We start from the raw sequence: 11,034 nt of genomic DNA on the forward strand, positions 1-11,034 counted from the left end.
GAAGGCTTTTTTTGAAGTCAAGATATATGACATCAATCTCTTCTCCCTTGTCCAGGTGATAGATCACCTGGTCGTAGAAGGAAATTAGATTAGTCGAGCAAGACCGTCCCGCAACAAATGCGTGCTGGCTATCCCTTAGGATGTTGGCATTGGCCAGTCCATTAAGGGTGGCCTCTTTAATAAACTTTTCTAAGACCGTCCCCGGGATAGAAGTCAGGCTGATGGGCCTATAGTTAGCCGGATCCACTTTCCTTCCTTTCTTGAAGGTAGGCACCACATTGGCCTTCTTCCAGTCTTCAGGCACTAAACCAGAGCGCCAGGAGTTTTCAAAGATCCATGCCAGAGGCTGGGCAGTAGTTTAATGTCTTCTGCATTTCATGCTTTAGTTGAGGTTATTCTCAAAATGAGGAAGCCCATTTGTTCTTTGAACAGAAGAGCCCCAACTTTTTTTCCAAAGTCTGCTTCAGCGATTTATTACTAAAAGGAGTATTTATGTTATGGCTACAATACTTCAGCTATATTATAGCTAAAAGCACAGATAGACTTATCACAAAGGGCCTACCTTCAGTGGGCTAGAGGTCTGTGGGCATGTCTTGAGAACAGGAGGTGAGAATGCAGTGAACAAGCAGATGTGTGGTGAAGAACTAGCAGAATGTAGTTAGGCTGTTGGACAGAAAACTAGTTCTAGCTTGCCACCACCTATTCATAATCAGCAAGTGGGAGAGCTACAGAAAACTCTACCAGAGGTAACTCAAGTAGTTTCCCAAGAGGTGCCAAGGTGGACACAGAAGATTGATGCCTCTTCTAATGCTTCCCTGACATCTGTAGTGCAAAACTATGGCTTGTATGGCAAAACTACGGGTTCCACCAGCCAGTATTGTTTTGAGTTTGAATGGCATGGCACAGCTGCAGTTCTGTGTTGGAACTACCAAGCTTAGACTTTAACTAAATGTGCCCAAAGACCCTGAAGGCAATATTGTAAAATTTGGGGCTTGAGGCCCAACCATTTCTGATCCTAAGATGAGACATTAGGAGTAGCAGCATGCATTTCCATTTTCTGATGTCATTTTGCTTTCATTCTTAAACTTGATACGCTCATTGTTATGAAAGGAAAGCTGGACCCCTTCCAGGGAATCCATTATACTTTTATTAAAGGATAAGTGCTGGAAAAACATTACAGGAGATTAAATAAAAATATTTTACTAGCACTTAGGTTTGACAGTAAAGCGGTGAAATTTTGAACTTGGTGTCGTTCACCTGCTGTGTGTTTTCTGCTCTCCTGTGCTGCAGCACACAACTGCAGGCTCGCCTACTGCCTGAAGAAGGGTGTTTGTACCCAAAAGCTTGCAAAGAACAATTTTTCCAACTATTTATATTTTATTTATAAATATATTGCATTTACCTAATGACGCTTATCTGCCTTATGAAAACACTGCATGTAGAGATCTTAATGTTCTGTCTTGAGGCTAGCCTTCCATTATAGGAAATGGCTATTACCCCTTTACTAGGATTTAGGAATATTTTAAGCTGCCTCTGCAGTAAGTGGTGTCTGTGATGGTAATAGGGAGGAGCTCTTTTTCCAGAGTTCAGCAGGCCTGAAGAATACTCTTTAGCAGAGTTCCCTCTGTAGAGTGGCTGATTTTATGGTTGATGGCAAGTGGTGAAAGCACTGGTGATGCAACGTTAACCTTGGGGTCCTGACATTCTTCAGGGTGGAAAGAGGGTCTGTTTCTACTTGTTGGGATTTACGGAAGGAAGTGGTAAAGAAGGTTCTTTGCCTGCTCTGTCCTAATTGAGTTGGGCAGTAAGAATCAGAGGAGACTTAAGAAAATGAATGTGGATGGTTCTAATAATGATGAGAGATCATGTGAAATGGAACGTATATAGTTGGATGGCTGGAGAGCATACACCTACTTGGATGGAGGGCCCAGTTATGCAAGAAGCAGTTCAGCACATGATAAAACAATTCCTGCAAAGCATACCTAAGGTGAGAGGCAAGAATTGGATTCACAGGAATGAGCCCAAGGAAATATTGAGCTGCAGTTGGTCAGCATAATGCATCTGCTTTCTAACCACTGAGTTTTCCTGAGTAGGCTTAGCTTGGGATGTTACCAGGCAGCTCTTCCTGTGCATGAGGGGCTGCACAGGAGGTGATGCTTTTTATTTTTTACCCTTCAAGCAAGTGTTATTAATCATAGCCTTCATCATGCATTTGCTAGGTTTATTGGCAAAGAGGGAAGTGGGGGGGATCACAACATTGATAGTGTCTGAGATGATGATATGGTGGAAGAAGGGCAACAAGGGGTCTTAAAAGCAGAGCTTAGTAGTTGCTATCCAGTGCCAAGATACTGATCTCAAACCTACACACTAATTTTACTTAATTGTAGAGTTTTATAGCCCAAGAACATCTTCAGTACTTCAGGATTCTCATGCCTTTATACATCCCTATAAGCTACCCATATAGAAACAGAAGAATATCTGCTAGGTGGAGGTAGAAGCTCTGTCAGTCATGCTGAGTTGAATCAAAAGTTTTGACCTGAGACTATGTATAAAAAATGACTTGTGGTCTATACATGCAACTGGAATCCCCCAGTTCATCACATAGGTCTTGCAGTCTGGCTGTCTGGCATTCCATTAAGACGTTCAAGTCAAGGGCTTTCAACTTGTACAGTCAGGCCTGGCTCAGATTATACAGCTCCTGTTTTTGTTTTCAGAGCGTAGCTACCATAGGTAGCACCTTAACCAGCGTTCATCATGATGTTGAGACTATGCAGGCTGCAGTTGAAGAACACAGGAAAAACATAGAAACACTCCAAAACAATATGGTAAGAATGTGCTAATTTAGGAGAGCAGCTGTGTAACTTAAAATTGGCAATGTAATCTGAAATAGCTCTTAATAAGAATAGTGCTAGGGGTGTACCGATCAAGATTTTCTTGGCCAATGCCGACGGCCGATAATTAACCAACCACCTCAGCCAAAGCCCATTAAAAAAATAACACTTAGTGATAGTGCAAGGCATTTTAAACTATGCACACAGCGGTGCCGGGCACACTTGGAGCCCCAGAGCATGCTGCTGCCTCAGCGCCATCAGCTGCTGGGGAGAAGCCACTTTTGCAAAGGTGCCCAGTGGAGCAGAATGTCCCTCACACAGCACCTTACTCCACCTGCGCATAGTCCAGTGCCTCTGTGGCAGTCCCAGTGCTCAGACCCCTGCTTCGCGCGGTGTTGCCATAGCAGCAGCAGCAGCAGCAGGAGCTGGTAGCAGTCCCTTTGTTGCTGAGCATGGTGCCCCCTCCTGCTCCTCACAGGGACCTGTAGTCCATCGTGGGCCTAGCCCAGCTGTGGGGCACGAGGATTGGACTGTGCTCAGCGGGGTGCTCTGGACACAGCCATCATTTTGGCTGCAGCAACCAAAAAAAGCCAATAACTGATAACATAATTTCGCCTTTTATCAGTGCTGATCTGATAGGTAACATATATCGGTGCACCCCTAAATGGTATCCAGTATTGTCTAACCTGTGTAATATTTTTAAAGATCTGTGTAAGCGTAACAATACAACAATAGCTAGTAGAAGTCATATGGCATTAATGCTACAGCTACAAGAACTTATTTCTGTTAGGGCCAGTATTTCTGGCGCTTACCCTCAGGTTGCCATATCTGAAATAATTGCTTTCCCATTGCTTTGGTAGCGGGTCTCAGAAGGTTCTCTGCCCCTTCTGAATAGTGCAAAGGACAATTATAGAGATGCTTTGCACAAGAACCAGGGGGTTGTGAATATACTAGGAAAGTGCTGTGAGGTTTATTTGGGGGTTTCTGGCCCAAATCAAGATGCACAACTAAAAATTGATCACAGACCAGAAACTTTCTGGAGATTGTTAGTCAACACAGAAGTGAGTAACTTTCATAGGGTTATTTAATTTGTTGGTATTTCCTTTCACTTGTATTAAGTTAAAGGTTGAGCTTGTCATCCCAGTTGTGTGCTTAAAGACAAATCTCCAATATCCATGTTGTTGTTTTCTACTTTAATTGGGTATTTGATCAATACATACCATAAGCTGTTTTCCCTCAAGAATTCAGTTGATGTAACAAGATATTTGTTTAACATGCCTTCTCCTTTTTTGGGGGGTCAGAATAAATACACAAAAGAGAATGGAGAAAAACAACAGAAGTCTTCACTTTCTTCCACTGTCACACCAAGAATAAACGATAGAAATCAGACTGGGAAGTGCAAGCAGGTATTTCTTTCTTTAAATGCCAGCAGCTCTGCAACTGTTAATTACTGGTGATATTTAACCTTTGTGTTCACTGTGGTGATATTGTGCATTATGTTCACGTCAAGGTTGAATTTGAATAGCATCTGAGAGCGCCAAATAAAGGATCTTACTGTAGGATTTTCCTATATATGTAGAAAACCTGTTCTAAGTGGAGAAGAGTCTTAGCGCTCAATTAAGTGGTGTTTTGCATTGTTTTACTTGGTGGGTGTATTAGAAAGACTCAATAGTGCATCCTGTTCTTCTTGTGAGACTTGTGACTGAGTTGAAGACTTTAAAATAGAACTAGCTTTAATGGTAGGTGCTTGCCTGTCAAATTAAGTAAAAGGAGTGGTGTGTGGATGAATCGCTCTGGAGGTAAGCTGTGGAAACAAGGGTTTAGAAAAGAGCGAATTGTACATAAATTTAAATGGGAGTGGATCCATTGTATTTATGTGGCATGTGTTTATAATTTCAAGCAGTTCTGATGTCAAAGGAAAGTCTTGTAAAGCTCTTCCCATCGCACAAAGTCTGGCTACGCAGTTCCTATGGGTAATGGTCCTAATGAAGCCAGCCCAAAACAGGTTAACATACTTTAATTTCCAGGCAGCTGTAATCATCTTTTATTTGTTGTTGTTGTTGTTGTTGTCAGCAATTATCTTAGCACTGAGAAATCCTTCTCGAATTATGAAGACTACAGTCACTTTCTGATGGTCAGGAAGAGTCAAGCCAGTACTGAATACAAAACAGTTTGCCTTTGAGGCTAGTCAGAGAAGTCTGCTGGATTAAATTGGGGCAGTTAAGATTTCACTAGCTGAAATAATGTTGTAGTGCTTCTAAACAGTCACTTGTGGACAACAGCTTGTGGTTTTTATTTCAGGATAACCAATACCTGCATACCACTTTAGAGGAGATAAATACCACCCTAGTGGTGTACCAGAAGCAGAACGACCTAAAGTTTCTTAATGTGGATTCAGCAATCAGTAATCTAACTCAAAGGGTTGCGTTGTTAGAAAACTACCTGGATGCTGCAAATAAACTGGAAAAGAGAGAGAATTCATCCATCAGTTCGGTGAGTGCTCGGTTATCACAGGTGCCTGCTTGTCATATAGGGGTTTCAATAGCTGAGTTTGCTTCCTGTGTAGCATTTTCACATCTGTGAGAGGCTAGCGAAGCCTTCAGCTGCACTGGGAAATGCCAAGCTTAAAGAAATGTCCGAAGTAGACACTTTGAGGGGCTTGTTCCTTACAATTTGTATTCTGTATACTATGCAGCAAAGGATATACTGATGCTACAGCGTGTAGAGATTTAGTTGTCCCATTAATGTTAAGTCATACACTTTCACTGACTACCTGTCTTGTATGCATGCCGGACCAGCCTCTGGCTTCTTTACTTTTCATTCCATCCAGACAGAGCACACACCAACTGCTGAAAGTTCCTTAGCCTGACGAAGGGTTTTTGAACCCGAAAGCTTGCTTAATAATTGTTTTCCAAGTATTTAAGTTGGTCTAATAAAAGATATCAGATTCATACAAAGAACCTTGTCTGCCTGTGTCCTTAGACCAACACGGCCACAACCTACACCCCTGGAAGCAGAATTGTGCTTCTGCAGCTTTGAATTGATTCCAGCCTGTACATTATATGTTGTTTCCTGTCTATACAGCTGCAGGTTCCTGTCCAGTGTGAAAAAAGCAAAAAGCATTACAGAAGACCTCAACCAAGTATGTCAGTTTCTGATTTCCTTGTTTTTTTTTTTCCCTGCAGGTGGATGATGCAGCTACCTTTCCTAAAGTAGAAAATGAAGTTCAGTCAGCAAATGGAACGGATTCAGATAAAGCACAGAATGCAAAGGTAAAAAGGAAAACTGAAATCAAAGATTAGCAGACCCAACAGCACTGGATGCTTAAATCCGATTTATTTGAAAATAAACTGCAGCCTACAGCCAGTGGGCAGGAACTGGCCTGTAAGGGGATTTTATTTAGCCCATAAGGCTAGAATGGTGGTGGCATGTAGTACCTCACCTTAGCCTGAGCTCTGTTAATTCAGCCTGCTACTGCTTAAAGGTTGCCATCCTCTGGCATAGGTATTTGGATCAGTCAGATCTCAATACATACTGCTAATGAAAATGTGACAGGTAAGCAACCTGCCAACACCAGTGGGTAGGCGGGAAGCAAACTGAGGTGGAAAAAACTTAATGGGCGGTCTTGCTACTTTGAATTCTCCTGTAGGAGTACATACATAAAGAAGAGCTGCAGGATCTAGCCCTCATTATTTCCTCTCTATTTATAACATACCACAAAAGTTGTGCTCAACAAGGATGTCACAGCTGAAGGAGACTTGGGAAATAAATAAGTACGCTAAGTGGGATGCTATTGCAAAAGTTAATCTAAGTATTCTTAAAGTCTTACAATGACTTCATCAGCTACAATGTTTAGTGAGTTGACAGGATGTTAAGCAAGATCCCAGGTTCAACTGAGTAATTTCAACTTGAAGCCCATGTGTGCTGTGAAATAATGAGTACAATGGATGTTGGCTGCAAAAAATGGAACTCCAAAGAGAGTACAATGCAGGCACTTCACAGTGACTTAGTAACCCAGGTCTTGCATCCCACGCAAATAAGTGCTGCACACATGCTGAGAACTACTTCAAATGTTTTGTTTTCTCTGCAGCTCCACTAATCTTCCAGATGGTTACTGCATATTACATTGAAACAGTAAAGGTCAGACTTAATCAGCATTAGATGTTAACTGGCTATTCTTTTAGAAACCAAGAATGCATTGAAACTGTGTGCGCTTGTTCTTTTTATGCTAAGACCTGATATGGGACCTGGAAGATTTATAGTCTTAAGCAGCTAAAACTTAATTGACCTGAAAGTATGGTAATAACTCAGAAGTACACAAATCTGTTGCAATGTCTTTCCTGCTATGCTGCACCTGTTGAAGAAAGGGTTTTTTTATTTAAGAAGCAGGAAACAGAAACTCAGGTTTCGATACCTGAAAATCTGAGAGAGAAGCTTCAGCTGATCAACGCTCTAACAAGCAAACCAGAAAGCGAGAAGCCTCTTGGGGCATCAGTGAATGGTGAGACTCTTCTGTGTAATAGTAACCCATACAACTGAAAGTTCACCGTATGCTCTATGTATAAGTAAAGGAGAGGCATAACCCAGTGTTTTCGTAGGATCTTGCTCAAATGGCCTCAATGTGTTAATTTTTAAGTAGTGAGAAATTGATGGCACTTAAACTCTTGCTTGGTCAGAGACAAACTGAGAAAAGAAACGGGCTTTTCAAGTAGTGCCTAGCAGAATCCCTAATATGCTGCAGAGCATTTGACTTTTTGTACATAAACATAATTATGGAAACATACAGGCATGGACTGAAATGTTAAGGTTTTAATTATCTGTCAGACTGTCTTGAAGTCATTTTTACTGCTCTGGCTCATAAGGAAGGTTAGAATTAATAAGTATGCTGGGTCAATAAATCATAGCACACCTATGAAGTTCAGCATAATGCAGGGAAATGTTACAACTTGACTGGTGTGTCTGTATCCTGACCTTCCGTCTTTGCTGTTCTAGCCTGGGGCAGTGCCAACATGTTTTATGGATCAAGGCTCTGCCCTTCCCTGCAGAATCTTGCTGATTCTTATTTGGCAGATCTGCAGATTTTGATCAAGTTGACCCAGAGAGGCTGTCTTCTCATTTACTGGGTAAAATGAGTCACAAAATATTGTGCAGTGTGCACAGGAGTTGCCATATCAGATCAGAGCAGTCCTGTCTTTATCTAGACCTGTCACTACATGTTGTACAGGCAGGCAGCCTGAAGTGGATGGCTATAAAATCTTATTCACCTAGGGAGCCTGTTGTATTACAAAGTATTTGTTATCAGTACATGGCATAGTAATACATGTTTCTTGTATAGCATGAAGCATTACAAACTATGAAAGAATCTAACAAAATATACTAAAATGATATTCTCCAGAACAGTTTGTTTGGGTTATTCTGTTACTGAGACTTCAACATGTATAACAAATCCGTGCTAAGATGGACAAACTCGTCTCTTTTGTTCCATACCACATATGAAGGCCTCTTATATTTTTAAATACGAGAGGCCTTCATATGTGGTGGTGTGTGTGTACACGTACATGTGTGTGTATGTATGGCTTGCCAAGCTATCTTGTTCCCAATTTATTGCTGTTTTTAGTTTCTTAAAAATAAAAAGACTAATGCAAACAAATTTCTAAATAGTGGGAAAAGCTCAGACTCCATCAGATCCTACAGATCCTCCCAGACTTTCATCGAGATCAGTTGGTGGCAACATGGAAGAAAATGGACAGGCAAGGCTCTTATCATTACCAGGAATTTCCAGCATAAAAGGTATGTCTGTTTTAGCCTTGTCTTAATTTTCATAAACACTTCCTGTAAGTAAAGTGCCTCATGACTTATAAAAGCACATCCATAGCTACCTAAGGTCTGGTATAACCAGGATGAGGCAGAATATGGAACAGTAGTTCTGAAAGGGAAGGTGTAAACAGAATAATTGAAGCCTATTTGGGATTTGAAGGGCTGTCATGGCAGAGAAGAGAAAGGTAGCAAGGAGTAAAGATATCTAGGGAGCTGGAGGCAACTAGAATAGAGAAATGGCTAGCAGATGGAACTGGTGGTTTCTAGATCTAATCAGTGCTTGAATTGGCATGCCTGTAATATTTTAGCTCTTCAGAAAATATGTAGAGCACAATAGAAATACTCATCCTTCCATGTGATCTACATCTTCAATATAATAACCTCAGGGCTTCTGTCGTAGAAGGCAAAGTCCTCATTTTTATCAATGTTTACTTTCAGGGGTTGGGTCAGAACATCTGATTAGGAATAATAATTATTTTCTTTTGAATTTAGATTTACTTGGTGGGTTTTAACTGAACAAAATCCACAGGTCTTTGCTTTGAATCCTGCTCTTTAAATTCCCAAAGTTGCTGATCTACATGTTGTGACTGTTGATGTTTTTATTTTGCCCAGCTTATGAACAAATTCCATCATAAGACGCTTTATTTAGTTTTGTAAACTAGTATGGTATAATGTAGTGAAACTGGAGCAAGAGTCTGTACAGTTCTCTTTGTGCAGTTGAAGTGCCTGATCCTTAACTCGTTCTTTTTGCAGATCTTCTGGATTCGTTTAAAAAGCTGGATCGCGACTCGGATGGAAAGCTAACCTATGATGATCTTCAAAGTCTGGTTGGCTCTGCAATACAAGAGTTGCAGAGCTTTAAGGAATTTGATACAGATGGGGATGAAAAATACTCATTACCAGAACTGAGATTAGCTTTAGGTGTATAGCCTACATATATTTAAAAATGCAGTATTGGTGGACTTGCTGTAGCTTTTGAAAACGGATAAGCAAAAGCTACATCTGCACTTTTCTCGGTGTTCTACTAATCTTTGGCGCTAACTTAGTGTACACATTGCCACCTTTTTAATTTGCAATCTTTTAAGGTATTTAAAAACTTGAAAAAGGTTATCTATGGCATAATGGCTGGTAGGGACTTCCTTAAAAAATCCAGAAAGATCCCAAACTACACTAGGAACTGCTGCCTGACTTCATCTTTCCCTTCTTTAAAAGGGAGTTTTTGTCTTTAAATTAGAACTTGTGTACAGATAGACAAACCCATGTTTTATATTTCACATAAATTTGCCTTAAATGAGAGAGCTGCATTTTATATGGAGCGGGAAGAAATCTGTCTTAAAGATGGGCTTTTTCTGCTTGTAAATATTTGAAATGGAATAAATTATGCATATTTTAGGGGAAGTTTGTGTTGAGGCTTTGTTGGTAATAAACATGCTCCTGTTTAAAACCTAAAAATACAATATAACTTGTGTGGCCGAGAGTATTTCAGGTGCCCCTGGAATTTAATTTCTGAGCTGATTCTACCCTTGGCTGTCTGCACTCACAGGTGGGTTTGATCTCAAACTGCAGCAGATCCAAGGCATGACATGTCATGTTTAATAGAGGGCTTGAATGTTTAAGGGGTGAGGGAGAGATTGAACAGTTGTCTCTCTTCTTTGACCTGAAGAGCACTAGGTAGGGTAGCTTCTTGTGATCCACTTCAGAGTTTCTCGTTCACTTTGCTGTATTGCACCTAGTGTTACACTTTATGGAGGGAGGGTAATCTACTGAAACATTTTAATTGGCACTTTAACTTTTTGCTCTAATCTTGTTCTCAGAAGCTGCAGTTGACTGCCATCATGGCAGGAAAGTTCACATTCCTGCCCTCTGTACATGTGACAGGGTCACAAGGTCCCACTGACTGCTCGTCAGAAATTTTTAACAAGGCTTTTGACACTGCCAGTCTCTTCCTCCTCACCTTACTAATGCATCCATGGGCAAGAGCAGCCTTCTTAAACAAGGCTGTTCGTGATTCCATGTCATGAACAAGATGGGAAAAACCTCCGGCAGAGAACTTAAATGCAGTTTCCTGCCTATTGTGAATGTTAATAGTTCTTGGCATCTAAAACTACTGTATTTTTTGTACTATTCAAAAGAAGTCAAAGGACAGGTGCAGTGGAAGGGGATAGGACCCATGAGTGCAATATAAATTAAGTGTCTTTTTATGCAGCTACACCTTTGACTCATGAAACACTATGTTCCTTTTCATGTGGACACTTAGTATGTTCGCATTGTAAATATTGTGAATCTAAACTTGAAGCCTGTCTGTATTCAGAAACTTCTGAAACTTATAACAAGGCTTTTGCCAAATGTATTCTTCTGTAGGTCCAGCCAGGGACAAGTTAGACTT

The 11,034-nt window shown here is 40.8% G+C and overlaps 1 protein-coding gene across 1 annotated transcript in view; it reads left to right on the forward strand.

The window, feature by feature from the left end:
- EFCAB14 (EF-hand calcium binding domain 14) overlaps positions 1 to 10,046 on the forward strand; it is a 24,287-nt gene extending 14,241 nt beyond the window's left edge. The window contains exons 5-11 of the mRNA XM_019501357.1: positions 2,715 to 2,825; positions 4,133 to 4,237; positions 5,133 to 5,324; positions 6,017 to 6,103; positions 7,221 to 7,332; positions 8,493 to 8,621; positions 9,402 to 10,046. Coding sequence (XP_019356902.1) covers positions 2,715 to 2,825; positions 4,133 to 4,237; positions 5,133 to 5,324; positions 6,017 to 6,103; positions 7,221 to 7,332; positions 8,493 to 8,621; positions 9,402 to 9,577 — 912 coding nt within the window. The 3' untranslated portion in view covers positions 9,578 to 10,046. The remainder of the gene's footprint in view (positions 1 to 2,714; positions 2,826 to 4,132; positions 4,238 to 5,132; positions 5,325 to 6,016; positions 6,104 to 7,220; positions 7,333 to 8,492; positions 8,622 to 9,401) is intronic.
- Positions 10,047 to 11,034: the final 988 nt, after the last annotated feature.

The sequence above is a fragment of the Gavialis gangeticus genome, unplaced genomic scaffold, assembly GCF_001723915.1.
Source record: "Gavialis gangeticus isolate Ggan-Ray unplaced genomic scaffold, GavGan_comp1, whole genome shotgun sequence".
Classification (NCBI taxonomy): domain Eukaryota; kingdom Metazoa; phylum Chordata; order Crocodylia; family Gavialidae; genus Gavialis; species Gavialis gangeticus.